The sequence below is a fragment of the Protopterus annectens genome, chromosome 7.part0 (genome assembly GCF_019279795.1).
Source record: "Protopterus annectens isolate FY-2018-M chromosome 7.part0, PAN1.0, whole genome shotgun sequence".
Taxonomy (NCBI): Eukaryota; Metazoa; Chordata; order Ceratodontiformes; family Protopteridae; genus Protopterus; species Protopterus annectens.
Window position 1 is genome coordinate 1,685,483,164 of NC_056739.1, and position 21,782 is coordinate 1,685,504,945.

Here is a 21,782-nt window from a genome sequence, read left to right on the forward strand (position 1 = left end):
AACTGGAAGAGCAGTTAGAGAATCCCTTTGAAAATTTGGAAAAGAAGGGCTGAAAATCTTCCCTGAATCGACTTACCCCTTTCATCACATTCCAAAGAAGAATTTAAAATCTCATTTTAACACCATCTGAAAGGTTCTGAGAATGCAGTCAGGCAAACCTCCTCAAAACAATACCAGTGGCCAAACCATAGAGAAAGTATCAACTGAGTTACACATATTGCAAACAATGAGTAGTGATTTGTACAATTGAAAAAAAAATACTAAATTATATGAAGCAGATTTTTCCTTACAAGAAGAAACTGCAAACAAAATGTTCCTTATACTTTTGCAATTAGTCAGAACAAACTAACATACAAGCCTGACAATTCAAAATTCTGAAAATCAAAGTTGCAGAAGCATACACTTTTCCCCACATTTATCAATCATCTTACTATCCTTATCAGAAAAAGTATGATTGGAGTTAACTAAATGCTTAGCAGCAGTAGGATAAAATAAAGCTAAATCGCATAACATAGAAAGATGATATATTTTTCATTCAAATTTAATGTATGAAATACTGAAATAATTTCTACTAATTATACCACTTGAGGACATTCAATACATGCATACTTAGGCGCACCACTTCTGCAGAATTTATTGTGTAAAACAGTTAAAATACTGATTTATATATGATGCCTTACATCAATGAACAAACAGACATAACAATAATATGAGTAGTTGTTTTAAAAAAACTAAATTATTTTAAGATGAGCGAGAATGACAGATAAACAGTGGCAGCAGACCATGAACCTTACTAGCTGGGTCATACGGAAGGACATCTCCAGACTCATCCAGGCATCTGAAATGTCTCTTCAGAAGGTCGAAGACCCTCGCAATGACAATGCAGGTCTGGGACAAAGACATCTTATAAGTCTCTTCTGTAGCTCCACTTGGATTTCTCAATGGTGTCATGAGCCATGGCTCCAGTGAATATCCAACATTACTTCAAAAACAAAAAAAAAGAGAGAAAGAAACAGAGAATGAGAGACAAAAAGGTGGGGGTACAAAAGAAAAGTGACTTAGCATTTAGCAATACATTTGACCATAAACAACTACATAATACAATATAAAGAAGAAAAAATATTTTTCCACTTACCAGCAAGATATACACTGGGCACCCCATTGTACAAGAAGAGGCGGTAGATTGAGCTAGTATGCCAGATATGAGACTCATGCACTGCCAGGATGCTGGGCAGAGATGTTGTTGATGCACTCCTATGCATCACACACTACCTGCCTCTTGATGGAATGGTAGCCCTTTCAATTGCAGTACTGCTGCCCCCCCCCCCCCCGTGGACCAGATGGGGCCCTAATTGCTATCTGGGTACAATCAATTGCACCAAGTATCTCAGAGAAACATGCCACCTCAAAAATAACACGCATAGTCTTTTTTTTTTTAAACAAGAAACATCTATATTAAATTACTTATCATATAGGCAATCACACTTTATATAAATGAAAAAACATATTGACAATCTTAATTGCTAGCATTTTGCATCACAAACCATATTGATATAATTTCAGTTGCAAACATTACACGTCACTTATAATCTACCAATCATGGTTAGTCAAAATTACATAGCTCATTCAAATCCTACCTCCTTTTAAGCCTCAGTCCTCCCCTGTGTATTGTTCCCACAATTCCCATTTTTTTCCAGTGCAATTTGCTCCTACCCTTTTCTAATTCTTCCAATTCCAGTTGTTTTACCTCTGTTACTATATTCACTACTTCTGGTATAGATGGTTTAGACACGGATTTCCACTTACTAGTAATTGCTTTTTTAGCAGCCACCATAATTAGACTCAGTAAGGCCTTACTATGTCTAAGCAATTCCGATTCTGTACAATAGCACAAAAAATAATTTCCCTAATTCCACCAATTTGCTCACCCAGTATATCTGATAGAGGTGTCTGCAGGGAATCTTTAAAATCTGCCAACTCACTACACTCCCAGGAAATAATTTCCCAATTATTTTTTTCTTCCTGATCACACTTCCAACATTTGCTGTCTACCTGAGGAAAATTTCTCTGCAGTTTACTTGGGGTATAAAAGTATCTATGTAAACATTTCTAAGCAAAGATCCTAAATCTTTTGGATTTTGTTGCACATTTGGGAAACAAACATATTCCTCCATTGTTTCTTTGTGAATTGCTTATCCAATCTCTCTTCCGAATCCTTTCTAACCTCCTTTGATTGGCTCTTATAGTTATCATGCAATATTTTATATGCTATACTAGTTATTCCTTTTTTAACAGCAGCTTCTGTTCTAGATTCTACTAAAAACTCTACAAGTGCTGGTATTTCATTAAGGTCCCCCCATTTCTTTCTCTTTGCCTATGCTCTGATATCAATCGTTTAAAAAAACTTATTTGATTTAACAACCAAAAGAGTTGAAATACAAATGAACAAATCACAACAAAAAACAAGGATAAAACTATATACAGTCATCCATAACAAAGTGTATGAATTATATAAAACCATTAATATTTTTCTAACAAGTCTTGTAGCTTCTGCCAGATTATATGTTTGTGTCTTATATTTGATGTTCTATTATAAATAATTTGTAATTCTTTATTAGACAAATTTTTAGCTAAACATATAAAATCACTAAATGAAAATGTGCTTTCACTTCCAATTCATTGTATTCACTTTTCTAGCAATGGCCAGAATTGACTAAAGGACAGGCACTTGCCTTTTTGGAATGAAATCTGGAATCGGAACACAGAATAAGATTAAAGAATCAGCAATATTGCAATTATCAGTCCACAAAGCTTTGACAAAATGAACATTTCTGAAATCTTTCCAAAACTGCAATACCACTCTACATTAAATAATCATGTACATCGAACTGGCATCTAGGGTCATACCACAACTCCAACATTTTACTTCCTCTTTTTTATATATCAACGCCATTTTGTGAGATGTTAAAAAACTTCTATGCAAATACTTCCATGTAAAAAATTTCCAATAAGATGAAGAGGTGGTGTTATCAGATTTCAAATATATATTTTTTTTATTATCTGTTGAAAATATTTAATTATTAACTTCCGTGGAATAGCCCTAAAAGGACGAATCAAAAGATAAGAAATCAGCCCTTAAAATTGTATATATTATTCACATACAAGCCTTGTTTTATGTCTCAATAGCGCTGATGCAGAAAAAATCTACAATCTTTGGCAAGGAATTTGTATTTATACTTTGCACCATTTTTATTTTATTATTAATAAATTCTCTTAAACTTGTATAAGTTAACCAGCTATCTTTATTCACATTATATCTGGCTAAAAGATAATTGGCCATATGTATTTTATTACCATCTAAAATTGGGGCCATAATATTAAATTACTTTTTTTTAAGGTTTATCATTTTACTCAAATTAAAAGATTCTAAACAATCCGCCTTATAAGCTATATGAAACATCAGGAATAATAACTGTTTAACCAAATAATTATTATCATTACTTTCCTAAACATAGTAAAAATATGATTAATACCAGGAGTAAAAGAAGGAAATTTTCCGATATTCAAAGATCTCTTAGAATCCAATATATTTTATTCATGCACAAAGAAGAACGTATATCTGTATCATAAATACTATTTGATATTATACTTATTTCATGTATGCTTTTCCAATTTGAAGTAGAACAGACATTTAGCCAGTGACTTACTATATTAATAATAGTTGATTTTTACATACAATTCAATATTAGGAAATCCATTATCATCCCAGCTTCTTACATGCCAATCAAAATCTATCCTAGGTTTTTGAGGATACCAAAGGAACTTAACTAAAACTGAATTTAACTGTATAAAGAATGTTTGTGGGTGGAACCAAGATCAATGATTGTATATAGTATAACACTTTTGGTAAAATAATCGTTTTTATCAATAAAAGCCTACTGTCCATAGTAAAGAACATTTTATTCCAACATCAATTAATTTTGCTATAGTATTTATTAAAGCTAAATAATTTGAATTACAGTATCCTTCCATGTAGGTTTTATAATAATGCTTTCCCATCTAAACTTATTATAATCTTTTAAGGAAGTATTTTTTATTTATTAATAATGTTTCCATTTTTTTCTTGATTAAATCATATGCCAGAGACCCTTTCAAAGAGTTTAACTGATTCAATAATATACTGAAATGAAGATTCTATGTCCTCACTTGCTAATAGTATGTTGTCTGCAAATAACTGGATTTTTGAACAATAAGAATCATTTAACAAAAAGCCTTTTATATTTGTCATTTCCTATAAAAGTAGCAAGTGGTTTAATTGACAATGCAAATACTAAGGGTGATAAGGGGCAACCGTGTTTCATTCTCTTTAATATTTTAAATGAAGATAAACAGGCACTAATTTTGTTGTAAGAAAAAGAATTATTATATAACTTCATTATTAACTCAATAATGTCCAAACATAAGTTATATCCTTTAAGTATTTTGTGTATGACCAGCTCATAGACTCAAAAGCTTTATCTATGTCGAAGCTTATGATTGAAAGTTCTTTTATTTTCATTTGCAATATCGATCAGTTAGTAGTCTAATAATGTTATCTTGTACTTTCCTATTTAGTATAAATCCTGTTTGATCATTTTCAATTAAATCTGGCATTATATTAGTCTTTTAGCTAATATGGATATAGACATTTTGTAATCAACATTTAAAAGAGAAATGGGACAATAAGAAATGCATAATATAGAATCATTTCCTTGTTTCAGAATAGGTGAAATCAAAGAAAATTTCCATGAGGGAGGTAGATTAATTTCATTTTTTTATCTCCCAGAATGCTTTTAATAAAACCTTTAAAGTATTATCTGGAATTATTTTATATAATTATGGAATTATACCATCTAGTCCTGGGGCTTTATTATTTTTTTAAGTTTTTGATTTGTTCTTTCAATCTTTTTAAAAGATATTGATTTATCTAAAATCATAACTGCTCTTTTGTTAATCTAATTTTGATGTTATTTTTTTTAATTATCTGTAATTTATCATTTTCCAAAATTAGTTTATCATTAATTGATTTATAATGATTTCGGAAGATTTTAAGTATGTCCTTTAAACCAGGTACTTTTTTAGGAATGTTTCTTACTTTATAATTAAATTCATTGATATGATTCATATTGTTTAGTTTTTAAATCTAATGGCCAATCTATGTAAGTTTTTAGGGTTAACTGAATATGATTGTAACTTAATTTTTTCCAAATTTATCAAGACTTTTATTATTATCAAAATGTTTCTGATTTAATGCTGCCAATTCAGAATTTGTAATCATTAGGTTTTAGATTGTTTTAATCTATCAATTTTAGCTTGTAAATCAATTTCCTACCCAACTTCTTTCTCTTTAAAAGATACCAACTCGTAATACTTCCATAAAGGTATACTTTTAATCAATCCCATAACATAATATCTGAAAAGTACAGTTTTGTACCTACCATAAATGTAGATGTTCGAGGATCCACATTGCTGCAGTCCTAACTATTGGGTAGTCCGCTGTCCAGTCGGCCCGAATACCAAAGTATATGGCTGACGTCGGTCAGGGCGCATTAGACTGACGTCAGTACGTCAGGGTACTAATGCGCATGACCGACGTCATATCCTCAGTCTTTTCTTGCCCCAGATGTCAGAAGACCCTAAAAAGACAAGGCCCAATATACCTGCACCAAAAATATGTACAATATATACAAAATAATCAGCATATAACCTCACCTACACAACCACCCCTAAACACAGAGGGGAAGGAGGGAGGGTAAATTGGACTGCAGCAATGTGGATCCTCGAACATCTACATTTATGGTAGGTACAAAACTGTACTATGTTCTTCATTCCACATTGCTGCAGTCCTAACTATTGGGTAGAATCCCAAAGCAGAGGTAAGGGAGGCTGGCAAATCATAAAGAAGCAGGAGCTGACAACATGCCTTGCAAAATAGCTGTGGCAAAACCAGCCCTAGACTTAGAGTAGAGAGGAAGGTGATAATGCTTAGAGAAAGTATGCACTGAACTCCAAGTAGCTGCCTCCAAAATATCCTTAGTTGCCACCCCCCTTAGGAATGCTGTTGAAGTGGCAGTAGCCCTAGTGGAATGAGGCCTAATCCCAGCTGGAATCTCCTTGTCATGATGGGAATAACAAAAAGCAATGCAAAACCCAATCCACCTAGAAATAGTTTGTTTTGACACAGGCTTGCCCTGCGAACTCAAAGCAAAAGAAACAAACAACTGCTGAGACTGCCTAAAATCCTTAGTTCTGCTTAAATAATAACGCAATTGCCTGTGTACATCTAAAGTGTGCAAAATCTTTTCCCCTTTATTTTGGGGGTCTGCATAAAAAGTAGGCAAATGAATAGTTTGGTTTAAAGCCACACTAGAAACCACTTTAGGCATAAAGGAAGGATTAGTACGTAATGATACCCTATCCTTATGGAAAATCAAAAGGGCTCTACTGCCATAAGGGCCTGCAACTCAGACACCCTTCTTGCAGAAGTAATAGCCAACAGAAAAGCAGTCTTCCATGACAAGTATTTCAATTCAGCAGTAGCCGCAGGCTCAAAAGGTTGTAGAGTAAGTTTTTCCAACACAAAATTGAGATCCCAAGCAGGAATAGGAGCTCTACGTGGGGGTCTTATATTCTTTGCCCCTCTAAGAAACTGCTTGAACAAAGGATGCGAAAACAATGGTGGGTCACAATCATAGTGAGCTGAAATTGCTGCAGCATGAATCTTAATGGAAGAGAAGGACAAACCTTTGTCCAATAACTCAGTAAGATATTGAAGAGCCACACTCAAATTAGGCTCAGAAATCTCCAAATTCTTTGCTGTACTCCAAAACAAAAATCTCTTCCATTTTTCTGCATACACTTTCCTTGTACTAGGTCTTCTAGCTTCCATAATCACATTTAAAACTTGTTGAGGAAGTTGAGACCTGCTGTGTTTCAACACAGAATATGCCAGGCTGTTAGATGAAGAGAGTGAAGCTTGACATTGAGCAGATGACCGTCCTTCTGAGATAACAGATGTGGAATCAAAGGTAAAGGCCATGGAGGCTTCCTTACCAGACTCCTTAGTAGTGGGTACCAGTGTTGCCGAGGCCAATCTGGAGCTATTAAAATCATCCTTGGCTTGTCTTGTCTGACCTTTAAAAGCACCTTTGGAAGAAGAGGCAGAGGTGGAAAGGCATACACATGAAGATTTTTCCAACTGAAAGACAGAGCATCCACTTTCCAAGCTGTGTGATGAAACCCCTTTGTGCAAAACTTTGGCAGCTGGTGGTTTAGTGGAGAAGCGAACAGATCTATGTCTGGAGTTCCCCATGACACTGTCAATTTCTGAAATACATGAAGATCCAGTTTCCACTCGTGGGGATCCATGATTTGTCTGCTTAACACATCTGCTAAGGAGTTCTGTGCTCCCGGCAGAAACCTTGCCTGAAGAGTTAGTTGCAAGCTGAGCGCAGTCTCCCATAAAATCATTGCTTGCCTGCATAGAGGATAAGAATGTGTTCCCCTTGTTTGTTGATGTACCACATGACAGTTGTGTTGTCTGTTAGAATCAACACCTGCCCTGGAAGAAGTAACTCCTTGAAAGCCATTAATGCAAACTGGACTGCTAACATCTCCTTCATGTTGATATGTAGATGCTGTAGTCTGGCAGGCCACTTGTCTTGTATCCACTTTCCATTTAGATGAGCTCCCCAAGCAATGTCCGAGGCATCTGTCGTTAAAATCTGACTCGCCTCTGGCCGGGTCACAGAGAGTCCCTTGTTTAGGTGACATTCCTGAGCCCACCACAAGAATTCTTTTTGAAGGCAAGGTATTATTTGAATGACAGTGTCCAAATCCTGGCAGTGCTGTGTCCATACATTTTGAGATACCATTGTAGCTTCCTCATATGCAGTTTGGCATTGGGAAGCACCAGAATACAAGATGCCATGAACCCTAATGCTTGAAGGACTGTCCTTGCAGTCAGCACGGACTGATGAGATAGTTGATGGAAGTAAAGTGATAGACTCTTTTGTTTGTCCGGGGTTAAAAAGGCCATCTGGGCTGCTGTATTCAGTCTCACACCCAGAAAGCACATGTCTTGAGAGGGTACTAGACTGGACTTTATTTCGTTCACAGAATACCCTAGGCATCTTAGCACTGCTATAACATATTCCAGATGCTGTAGAAGGTCTTCCTTTTCTTGAGCCAGAATCAGGCAGTCGTCCAAGTAAGGATAGATTTGAATTCCTTTTAGCCTGAAGTAAGCTATCACTGGAGCCAGAACCTTTGTGAATACTCTGGCACTGAGCCTTCTAAAGAACCGACGTCTGGGACTGCCGGTTCATCAACCCTAGGCTTCACTGTTTTGTCCTTGCGCTTTTTGGATCCGGCGCCGGAGCATCCGACGGCATTTTATAATTACAACGCTTCCCAAACACTAACCTGGCACAGTCTAACCGTCTCTTAATAGTGCGTTTGTTAAATCTAGCACAAGAGCGGCATCCAACAACGTCGTGCTCAGGCCCTAAACAAGGTATACACAAGGTATGGTAATCCCTATGAGGTATCTGTTTCCCACAAGAAATACAGTTATTCACTTTTTCTGACATCCGGTTAAATACTGAGGCAAGAAAAAACCAAAATGTTCCCCAACGGGGTACTTAGCCAACTTTGATTCGGTCTGAAACTCCGACTTCAGAAAATTTCAGAACGCCAACCTGCACTCGCAAAACTGCTTCTGCATCGGACCATGCGGCAAAAAAGACTGAGGATATGGCGTCGGTCATGCGCATTAGTACCCTGACGTACTGGCGTCAGTCTAATGCGCCCGGACCGACGCGTCATATACTTTGGTATTCGGGCCGACTGGACAGCGGACTACCCAATAGTTAGGACTGCAGCAATGTGGAATGAAGAACATCTTCCCCATTATTGAACTCCAAAACCAAATTTAACTCTTAAAAACCATTCCCCAAATCCTTTAATCTTTATAATATAGCCAAAAAAAAAATCAGATAGTTATTTTTTATATTAACACTGAAAGTTAGTCCATTATAATCAGATAATGGACAAGAAGTTATTAAAACGTCATCTAGCTTAGAATATATATTATTGGAAGTAAAAACCTTATTGATATTTGTTTGGGTTCCAAATCTGAATGAATAATCAGTATACCTAACAGAATTTGTCAATTTTAAGTCATATATCTCTTAAATTCATTACATTTATGACATGGTTCAGTTTTTTTGATGAGGCGGTTATCCTAGGTTTTTCATTCTTAGAAGTTTCTCTACTTGATAATATACAATAAAAATCTCCAGCCAAGATAAAATAATCTTACATAGGGTGAAATTATCTAAGTAGTTCTCAACTATTGTAGTTCCAATTACAGGTATCCAATATACATTTATTAATATATAATATATTTTTTTATTATTTTCCAACATAACCATACTCAACATACCATTTTTGTCAGAATAAGTCTCTAGAGTTTAGGCATAGTGTGAGACTTTACACAATATAAGAGTGCCTCTCCTTTGAGATCTACAAGAGTCTACAAAGACTGAATAATCTTTAAATAACATTTTATCCAAATCTTTTTTAGCAAATGCTTCTCTTGTAAAAAAACTATATGTGATGTGCTCTATTCATTTTAACAAATCTGGGTAAACTAGCTCTTTTTTATAATATTATTAAGGCCATTGACATTTAATGATAAAAATTCTACATCAGTATCTTAATAAACAAATTTGAAACATCTATAATATGATTTTGTATATAACAGATTGTGACTGATTCTAACACATTTTGTTATGGACAGAACTATACATGTAGCTATTAACTTTCTGAATAAACAATCTACATTTTCAATCGTGGAAGAACAATATGTTCCTGGTTTGATGAGATTCTCATTCAAACCATACTCTATCCATATTTCACCACCCATAAATTCTCCATTTGCTACTGCCATAAAGAATAAAACCAATAATGAAACATTATGAAATTATCAGTTCACTTCTATATCAATTTAATATTAATCTAGTAATTTCCAGACTTAACTAGTAATACTAATATGCATATGAGTAAAGTATATAGATAAAGATCAGGTGTGAAAATAACTATAAATTAAATCTAAATAAAATTATAATCATTTCCTCCTATTCCCATCCAATAATCATTATTCAACTAGAGTTCGATGAAATTTATATATAGTCTACACTTGAGAGTTATGAGTGCACATCTGTATATATCTACCGCTCTATACCCTACATACATATATATATATATAAATTCAGACTTCTTTTAGGCGTAGTAATTAATACTGAGCTAGTAGAAAGGAAATAAAAACTCAGACACTGAATATATGATTAAGCTTTCACTCTTATTCAGGTGGAAGAGCTTCATCAGAATAATCTATAGTCAGCAATACTTATATTATATGTAACTAGAGTCACATGTGAACAAAAAAACAATGAACTATTTATAACTTATTAGTACAGTAACCAATAGTACAACCAGACAACATTTAAACTGTGCCAATCATCTAAACACAATAACCATGAACATACATATGAATGACAGGGGCATGAATATTAAATAAACACTCCCTTGTGTTAGCTAATCATTGAACAAATGTACAGTGTGCGCACTAAATATGCATGTAGGAGACATGAATACTCATATAACTGCACAAATGGTGACTAACAAGTGTGTCAAAGGTCATGGATGGATGCAAACACATTTTGTAGAAAGAGAGCAACTGTCAAAATAGAACAACTGTCAAAATAGAATTAAATCTTCCATTTTAAAGCGCATTTAATTTAGAACTAAGAGAACTTAAATGGCAAATACTGCTTAATTCTGAAACATACCCTGGTCTGAATGAAAGTGTTAATATTAAATGCACTTTAAAATGGAAGATTTAATTCTATTTTGACAGTTGTTCTATTTTGACAGTTGCTCTCTTTCTACAAATGTGTTTGCATCCATCCATGACCTTTGACACACTTGTTAGTCACCATTTGTACAGTTATATAAAGTATAAAAAAGGACATTACAAAGATGTATAAAACACACACATCCACACATTTCATTTTCTCATCAAAAGTCAGCATACACCATCCAACCTTATCACCCACACAAATATATACATTTAGCAACCAGAAAGATGTTGTTTTTGCTTCGTTTTCCCCCCTTTAAGGCAGGTTAAAATGAAATCATATTTGTTTCTACTACCAATACTTATGAATTACTAATATATAAACTATACTACTAATAATTGTAAAAGAAAAATAAAGAAATGGAAAAAAAGAGAAAACAAAAAGAAAGGGAAAAAAACAAAGAAAAAAACTGAAATTAAATTACCTTATTTTATGTCTCCCTTTAAACATGAAGAACACAGCATTTAAAATACTGCATTTAATAAAAAAATCAGTTAAATTTCCTTTACTTCTCTTTAAAAAGTTTTGTTTTCCTTAATAGTCCAACCATTCCTTGCTGCATTTCTTTTTAAATTTGGTGCTGACCTATCCATGTCTTCTGAACCAGTTAACAAATTCTTCTTTTGTACAAAGTCTAGGGCTTCATTGGGGGAGTTAAATATTTTGCCTCACTCAGAAAGAAAAATTTTAATTTTAGCAGGAAATATTTGCCCTTTGATGTTTGATTTTTTTTAAGGGATTTTATTAAGGGGACATATTCTTTTCTTTGGAGATCACTGAAGTGTAATCATTGTCAAAACGAATAATCTTCCCATTTATTTTAACAGAAGGATTTGACCAAGCTGTTCTTAATACCAAGTCTTTGTCCTGGGTAGAGAGGAATCTGATTATTATGGATCTGGGACTGGATGAGCTACTCACCAAGGAGGTTTCTGATAGGGTCTGTGCGCTCTTTCAGTCCCAAATGAAACAGACTCTGGAAAGTTTAAAGTCTTTGTTAACCAGTTACTTAAAAACTATCCTATTATTTCCGTCCTCTTTTTCAGGCACTCCATAAATTCTTATATTATTCCTCCGTGACCTGATTTCCAAGTCATCTATCTTCTCCAAAAGCAAACTGTTTTATTTCTGTAAAATTTCAGTATGACTTCCATTGTCAGTCAGTCTGCCTTCCATATAATTCACAGCATCTTCTATAGAAGAAATTTGATCAGAATGTTTCTTAATTACCTCATTAAGCAAGTCCACTTGTTTCTTACTGTCCTGTTTTATCTTATCTATTTTACTTTCCAATTTGTCCATTTTGATTGAAAAATTCTGGATATTTGTAATGATAGAGTGTAACTTTTTTATCACACACTCCTGATGAGAAGTTTTGAGTTATTCGTGGCTGTATCAGCTTGTAAAACAACTTATTACAGGATTAATATTAAAAAGAAATTCAAAAGCATAGTTTTTCACCTGGATTTTGACAAAAAAAGATTATATTCAATCACTAGAAATAGTTATAGATTTATTTTTTTAAATATAAATGTATAATTTCCTGTCAGAATAAATGAAAAAAGGCAGAGCAAAAATTTTGAGCTGTTAGCTGCTTGGCACCTTAAACATGCCCCCCCCCCCCGATATATGGAAGGACATTCCAGCCCCCTCTTGCCAATTGTCTGCATCCCTAACTACAGTCATCCCTATCAGCAAAATCTTCTTTCTCCAGTCCCTTGTTGGCTTAGTTCTTAGAATACTTTCTACTACTTTATGAATATAATATTATGTAAGAATATTGTTATTCTCATTAAAGGTCTGCATCCAAAATCCCAGTCTCTCCTTGTTTCTTGCATTTCCCCCAATTTCATCATCTCTTTCCACTTTGAATTATAGTTTTCTCCTTCTGCTATGTATAGGTGTGTTACCTGTGTTGCTCTGAAAAAAAACTTTAAATTGGGTAATTCCAATCCACCTTGTTCTACTGGAAGAAAAAGTTTATCCCACTTGACTCTGGTCATCTTCCCCTGCAGATGAAATCCTTCAGTTCTTTATTAATTGCCATCTACATCTTCTCCACTGGTTGATAAAAATATGCCTGCCTTTTGTATAAGATTAAAGGGACTACAACATTTTAAATGCTTGTATCTTACTATCCATACCCATATAACAAAGCTTCCAATTTCTCAGTTTTTGCAATATCTTTTTAGACTTCACACATATCCTTAGCTGCCACACTGGAATCATTTTTAATCCATACTCCTAAATACTTCATTTTATCATGTCCCCATAAATATGGATATTACTGAACCACTCCATGCATAGGTACATAATTTATCACTATGCCTTTGTTTTAGCTCCATTAATTTTGTATCCCAAAAAGATTTGAAACTATCTCAAAATCTTCCACAACACTGTAATGTCCCTTACAGCTTTTATCAGGTATAAGCCAATATCATCTGAAAATACAGCCAGCTTTTCTTGACTACCATACCAATTATATCCTTGAATTTCTGAGTCCCTTATTTTCTTTGCTAATGGTTCTAAATATAATGCAAATAAAGGGGAAAGAGGACACCCCTGCCTGGTTCCTCTGCTCAACCAGAAATTATCAGAGGAACCCATCCATTTTAATTTTCACCTCCGATCCCTCATATACTCTCCTAATCAACTGTATTATGAAGGAATGCAAATGCTTCCATTGCCCTGAGCATAAAATCTCAGCTTACTCTATCAAATGCTTTCTTTTCTCTGTATCAAGACCCATCAACAACAGTGGTATTTTCTTTCAATCTACTTCCCTCTGGATCATCAATGTTCTGTTAATGCTGTGAAATGTTTCCCCTCTCCAAAACCACATTGATCCATATCTATCAATTTTGGCATCACTTTTCCCATTGTTTTAGCCAAGCTAGACATAAACACTTTATAACTATGATTTAGCATTGAAATGGAACTGTATAAAGTTGGATCTGACAGATCTTCACCCTCTTTAGATATTGCAGCTACCATAACTTTCTTCCAGAATGCTGGTACTTCTCATCCTCTTAAAAATACTGTTAAACATAACCTTCTAGATTTTTATCAGTTTTTCCCTCCTAACTTCCAAACCTTCACAGGAATATCATCTACTCCTGGGGACTTTTCTGTAGACTGGTTATAAATCAGCATTTTTAGCTCATCTCCTCATACCCTAACTGCTAGTAACACAGCCTCCTCTACCTCTAACCTTGGCATATTTAATTCTTCCATAAACATTTCCATTTGTATCTTTTCTTGATTTCCATATGTCTCTGCTTTATACAGACTTACATAGAATTTCCAAAATATTTGTGATACCTCTATGGGATCTCTTGCTACCTTCCTTGTTATGGCTCCCTGTGCTTGGCGACAACCCTTTGTACTTTCTGTTGCCTGAGTCATTGTGCTAAAAGTTTTTGTGTTCTACAGTTATTAAAAAACAGTTGCTTAACAGCAATCTCTCTAAACTCATGCATATTATCGAGGTAATCCCTTATTTTCTGTTTAGCATTCCGCAGTTGCACCTCCTCTTGTTTTGCAAGATCCCCCCTATTCTGCACTACTTTAACATTTGCCAGTCCCCCTAAATAATTCTTGTTACTTCTTAACCATATCTCCCTTTCTTTTATTTATACCCTATTTTAAACTGCACTTTAATTTTATCCCACACCCTAGCTATATTTTCAGGAGAAATTTATATTTTCTCTAATACATCCCGAATAATTTACACTACCCGTTCCTTAAATTCCTTTCCTTTCAACAGATTAGTGGGAAAGTGCCAGTGTCTCATTTTTATTTCATTACATTGTGTTTTGTTATTATTGGCACATGATCTAAAATGGTTATTGGGTGTGTATCAAGACTGCAATTAAATGCACACGTTCCTGTAAAATGTAAATTCTGTGTAGCCTAGCCCAGTTTTTGTATCTTGGGCAATAATATGTAAATTCACTCTGAACTGCTAGTACTGAAATCACATTTTCCATGCCAAATATTTTCATAACTTTCTTCAAAGGTCAACCCTCCTTTCTTGTACTTTCCGTTCTGGGCTCCCCAGACACATCTTCACTGCTGCAAATCAAATTCCAGTCCCCACCTATAGATAGTATTATTTGCTGAAAACTGATTATTTCTCCCAGACTTTTCTTAAGCTCCATTATATCGGTTTTAGGTGGAATACAAATACATGCCAGTGTAATCCTCCTCCCTTGTCAGTAGCCCTTTAGTACTACAAATCTACCATTGTTGTCTATTTTAATCTCTTCTACCACTACTGGAACTCCTCCCGTAATTCATATAAATAATCTCCTCTTCCTTTGCCCCAAGTCTTCCCCTAAATAACCATTCTGAAAACTTTTCTTTATCAAATTCACGTTTAGTTCTTAAAAGTGTATTTCCTGTAGCATAACTATTTGCACTCTACATTTTTAATATACTTCACTACTCTTTCTTTTTTGTATTTATCTGGGAGACCATTAACATTTAAAGACATTACAGAAAGCATCACTGTATTAAAAAGTCATTATTCCTGTAATATGTGATATCCCCTCTCTCGGCTAGTAACCAAATTAAATTAAAATAATGAGCATTCAACCAACCAGGCCGATAAAACAATGAATGTTTAATAAAATAAGCAAACAACTGATAAGCGCTTTTGGGTCTAGCCCTTCATCAGATAAATATACAAACCATAAAACCAATATTTATACAAACTTTTAAAAAACAATTAACCACTCCACTGTTAATATTGAAATCTCTACCTCTTAAGGGCTGGTTTCACTGGTATCACACCATTTAGACCAAGTGCTTTATCCACTCCTAACTCAATTATCCATTTCATTTCATTGTATTCAGTGAGGTTCACTATATCACCCCCCTGACATTTACATTTTCCAGAGCTAACTCTTCCGATGAAGAAGAACATTCGGAAGCAGAGTTATTCTCACCAGAGAGAGGTGAAAAGATGACGGACATCCACTTGACTGATAATGGTGACTACTGTTTACAACTTATCTAGTGTTGTTTTATCAGCTGAACAATTACATATCTTGAAGAAACATTTGACATTTGTACCCAGTATGGGTTCTGTATATAATTAAGTTGTTTTAGATGTGATGTTGTTCAGAAGGAATGTCATGTTAAAACATATGTTTGGCAGAAATACTGCATGTTTTGAAACAACCCAGTACATTTGTTCCACCAATGCATCCAATACTGACTACCTTTTTAAAGATGTGTGAGTGATACAAGGTCTTGTCTGGAAAATAAAATGAGTAGATATTTTAATTTAACATCTGCACAAAAGATAGCACTGTTAGACTTAAGCAATGATGAGCGAATAGTGATTAGGCCCACCAAGGGAGGAGCGGTGGTACTAATGGATACACTGTTTTACGATACAAGTATTAAGAATTTGCTGAATGATGCACAAACCTTTTTACAACTTTTCCCCATTTCTACAAAAGCACTGGTTGACAATGTGAAAAATCAATTAGCATATATGAGGGATTTTAATTTGATGGATGATGAAACATTCAATTTTTTATGGACTGAATATCCAGTTATCCTTACATTTAAAACCTTGCCCAAAGTACATAAAAATTTGTCAAATCCACCATTGAGACCCATAGTCTTTAGAAGGGCCTGGGTATCAGAAAATTTGTTGATATGGATAGAAACCAAATTAAAACAAATACTATAATTGTTTCCAAGAATTTTCAAGGCTACAGCTCAATTCTTAGAGTCTTTGTTTGACTCTTTGAAAAATAAAGATTGTCATGATTGCCTTCTTGTCACCCTAGATGTTAATAATTTGTTTACTGTTATTTCTAATGAATATGATGTAAGAGTCATTGAAATTGTTTTAATGGATAGTATGGTGTTTAGTATGTATACTAACCAGTTGATAAGTAGGTTACTTAGAATAGTACTGGAAAACAATATATATATATGTGTCAAGGTCAGTTTTATCGACAAAGGCAAGGTGTAGCCATGGGTACACATTGTGCTAATTCATATGCAAATTTGGTTCTTGCCCACTAGGAAGATACATCGATTTTTCATAATGATCATCTATGGAAAACACATTTAGTTCACTATGTTAGGTTTGTGGATGATGTGTTCCTGTTGTGGAAAGAATCCAAGATTTAAAGTTGTTCATTGATTATTTTATTAAGCATCTACAGATTTTTTGAGGTTTACAGTAAATAATTCAGACACTGCGATTGACTACCTTGATGTACGATTATCTAAGGGGCATAATGGTCATATACAAACTTCCCTATATAAAAATAAGTGTTGGAATAACAATACGTTAGCATATGACAGCATGCATCCCAGGCACACATTTAAAAACATCGTAAAAGGGCAAGCACATGGGATATCTAGATTGTGCACAGAAGATCAAAAAATTAAAGCTGAAATAAATAATTTAAACCAGAATTTAAGTAATAGAGGTTACAAGATGAATGTTGTAGATAGGGCTGTGATAGTAGTAAACAAAATAGAACAAACAGAGCTAAACCATGGTTTTCAGAAAGAATGAACAATGGGGAAACTAACCACATGATGAATAGTGGCATGAATAAGAGACTACGTTTGATATTAAAATACAGCAACAACTTTGGTGGGATATATGAAATTATCAAAAATAATTGGAAGGTATTATTAACTGATGACAGAATAGCAAATATAGTGGGGGAGACACCATCCTTTGGATTTAAACGTAATAAGAATCTAAAGGACTTATTATGCAATGGATGTAGTTCATCTAAGGGATATAAACTTGTTTCACATAAGGTAAGTATATTTGCCTGTAGGCGATGTAAAGCATGCGCCTATATTATGAATAGCAATTCATTTACACATCCTCTCACCAGGAAGAATTACGTATGACACTTAAATATAGCCACAACTTTGGTAGGATATGCGAAATTATCAAAAATAATTGGAAGGTATTATTAACTGATGAAAGAATAGCAAATATAGTGGGGGAGAGACCATCCTGTGGATTCAAACGTAGTAAGAATCTAAAGAACTTATTATGTAATGGATGACTGAAACCAGCTTTTAAGAGGTGGAGATTTCAATATTAACTGTGGATTGGTTAATTGATTTTAAAAGTTTATATAAATATTGGTTTTATGGTTTGTATATTTATCTGATAAAGGGCTAGACCTGAAAGCGCTCATCAATTCTTTGGTTATTTTATTAAACATTTATTGTTTTATCGGCCTGGTTCGTTGTCTGCTCACTATTTTATTTTGTTTATTACATTTTCTTGTCAGCAGTAACCTCAAGAGAGTATTCCTTATTGTTTTTTGGGCTAGTAATCAAGGAGCCTGAATCTTTACCACTGACACTGGAGTGGGATGCTCACTTGGAATACAAATGGACACACTCAACACTTCCAGTTGCAGACCTCTCTGCATCAAGTACAATTTCCTTTAAAAGAACACAGGGAACACAGCCCAGGGTCTGGATTTCTTTATATCAGTCTCCCTCCAGGTCCCCAATAAGGCTCTCCATTAGCACAATTATAGGGTTAAGTCCTCAGCTGAATGTCCAAGCCAAGTCCTCCAGCACCCTCTTTGTGAAACCAGTGCTTCATGTTCCTGCTCCAAGTAGCTGACATACACACAAACTGAGATTTGATTTTCACGCACACACACACACACACACACACACACACACACACACACACACACACCTGGGAAAGGCTGGCCCAGATTTACCCGCAATGCCCCCTTTTGCCCAGACTATAAGGTAGTTATCACTGCCACCAGACACTACAAAGCCAGCTACCCAAGGCTATTATAAGGGTACCCAATTATACTGAGTGAAATTAATATTAATACAAATAGTAATGTTGACCAAACAGCCAGCTTTAGGAGTGGCCACAGTGTCACCAACACATATAAATACTCCCAAAGGTTAGTATATTCTCTAAAGGACCAGCCACAATGAAAAGTTTAAATATATGTAATAATAAATAATGAAAGAAAATGAAAATATTAAATATTTATTTACAATAACTGACTCAAGATGCCCAATCTGCCTATTTGGATGTGTTCAAATCTATCATGATTCAACCCTTTACACTGATCCTGGGTGACTAACTCCCAAAAACACAGACTGGAAGAACTACTCATGTCAGAACACACATGCCCAGAGATTGCTTGATTTTGTCAATGCAAATGCCTTGGAACAGCTAGTCGATACCTCCACAAGGGGTGATATCTTGGACTTAGTATTAACCAATATGAGTAACCACTGCAGCATCCCTATAGTATCATCCTCCCTGGTAAGATCCAACCACAAAGTGGTCACTTTCAAAGTCACCATCTCCACCAACTCCTCTCTAGCTATGATAAGACATAAAAACTTCTCCAAATCTGATTACAGCCTCCTGAAGGATGGTATAAACAGCTTCACAGCCCCCTCCCCCTCTGTAGGAACTGGCACCAATATCCAAAACTACATCAAAGCATTGTATGAGCATTTATATACATGCATGGAATCAGGAGTACCCGACAGGACTAAATCATCCTCTGCAAGGAAGAATAAACCTGTCTGGTAGAGATCTGCAATAAATAAACTCTATAACAAAAGGAAAAAAACTGCTGTCCAAGACAAAGGAGGAGCAGGTGCCCAATTGGAAGCAATGTCTCCTTAGCCTGAACAAGCAAATAAGAGCATTAGAGAAATCCTTCAAAGCAAACGTCGTGTCCAAATTGTCCACATCTACTATAGACAATCATAAGGCCTTCTTCACATATGTCTGCAACCTCAAAGGAAGCACCCAGATCTGTTCACAACTGGTGGTCAAGGACACCACATATACAAACGCCGCAGATATAGCAAACGTGCTGGCTGACAGATTCAGCAAAAACTTTACCCATCTGTCCCCCCCAGCAGTAAATCTGGACATCCCCAGTACCTGCCCCCTTCCCCTTATATCTAGGGAACAGGTCATCACTGCTCTCTCAAAGGCAAAAAATCCAGCCTCCATAAGAACCAATAACATCCTAGGCTGCATCTTACATGAACTCAGGCAGGAACTTGCACCACCATTAGGCACCCTATTCAACCAAAGTCTGTGTTACTGGCTTCATCTCAGCTAAGTGGTGGACAGTCAACTGTCATTCCCTTACACAAAGGTGGAGCATCCACCGATCCGGGAAATTATACAACCATCAGCCTAACTAACCTGATCTGCAAGGCCATGGAATGGATCATAATGGACCTCATTAACAAGGACATTAGCAATCTCCAAATACTTGATCCCGCACAGCTTGGCTTCATCAAGGGGAGATCATGTCTGCTAAATTTGGTTGACTTCTTTGAGACAGTCACCAAAGCCATGGACAAGGGGAAGACTGTGCACACCGCATACCTTGACCTGGTCAAAGCCTTTGACACTATTCCCCTCTTGGGCATAATAGAAAAACTATCTCAACTAGGCATCAATCCTTATGTTACCAGACGAGTAGCAAACTAGCTCACTGATAGAAACCACATAGTCAAAATAGGGGAAGACACCTCAAGTAGTAGACCCATAACAAGCAGCATACCCCGGGGTTCGGTCCTGGGGCCTCTGTTATTTGGGATATACTTTTCTGAGGTGCAGGCAAAAATCAGTGGGCTATGGCTGACCAAGTCTGCAGATGACTGCAAGCTGGGTGCTGTCATCAATTCCCCTAGTGATGTGGACATCATCCAAAACGGTCTCACTCAGACAAATGACTGGTGCCAGAAATATGGCCTCAAGCAGAATACCAAACAATGCATCATCATCCCCTTTGGGGAGAGTGGTGTCCCCACAAATTATCACATTAATAAATGTCCTAAGCACTCAATCAGTCGTGAGGGATTTGGGCACCCAGGTTGATAGCAACCTGACCTTTGACCACCATGTTGCTTCCGTGGTATGGAAAGCCTTCTACATGTCCCACCTCCCTCATAAGCAAGGGTATCTCCTCCAGGAACAAGGACATTATAACATCCTTGTATTCTTCCCTTATAAGGTCCATTACTGAGTACAACGCACCTTTCAGCATGTACCTCGCAAAGCACATGCAGCAGCTGGTGAGACCACAGAGGTTCCTCACCAGGAGAATCCAGGGCCTCAAACATCTACCATACACAGATACGCTAAAAGCCCTATCCCTCTACTCAGTTTTATACAGACTCCTCAGAGGTGACCTCTGTCTGGCATACAAGGCAATCATGGACCCCACCTTGATGAGACTGCTGCATATCCGCAAGTCAAGCTCCACTTGAATAACCCGCAGGCGTGGCCTCAACCTGGTCTGTGACATCAACAGGACTTGTTGACGGGACAGATTTGTGCCCCACAGACTCCCTCTCCACATTAAGCAGAATACCTCTTTACCCCTTTTTAAGAGCAACCTGGATAACTGGATAAGAAACAGAAAATATACCCCTGGGATTCCACCCATGTCCCTGCTGGACAGGGGCATTGGGTGCTGATTTGTCTAAACATGGGCTAAACTTTTGGCTAGGCTTATAAGAGCCACAGGGCCAATAGCCTAGTAACCTCCTATGATAATAAACACCAGAGTGTCAACCACAAGAAATATTAAAATAACATAGATGAATAGATTCACACAGACACAGAAAAATAGTACTCAACTAATCTCACTATATTTTCCTGACTAATCTAAAATAATTATTATTCCCTGGTGACTTACTAGTGCAAGGCAAAGTGGGTGAGAGATCCTTCTATGTCAGGTTTGAAGAAACTAAGACTACTGCCTCACCTAATATTAAAACATTATTTCTATACAGAATGACATT

General features: G+C 35.8%; 1 protein-coding gene across 5 annotated transcripts in view; it reads right to left on the minus strand.

The window, feature by feature from the left end:
* Positions 1–21,782, minus strand: part of LOC122807168 (sialidase-2-like) — a 307,506-nt gene that overhangs the window by 179,026 nt on the left and 106,698 nt on the right. The window contains exon 1 of one of the 5 annotated variants that reach the window (XM_044078198.1): positions 795–963. The exons of the other annotated variants lie outside the window; for them this stretch is intronic. Coding sequence (XP_043934133.1) covers positions 795–951 — 157 coding nt within the window. The 5' untranslated portion in view covers positions 952–963. Of the gene's footprint in view, positions 1–794; positions 964–21,782 lie in introns of those variants that run through there. 5 annotated transcript variants of the gene reach the window in all.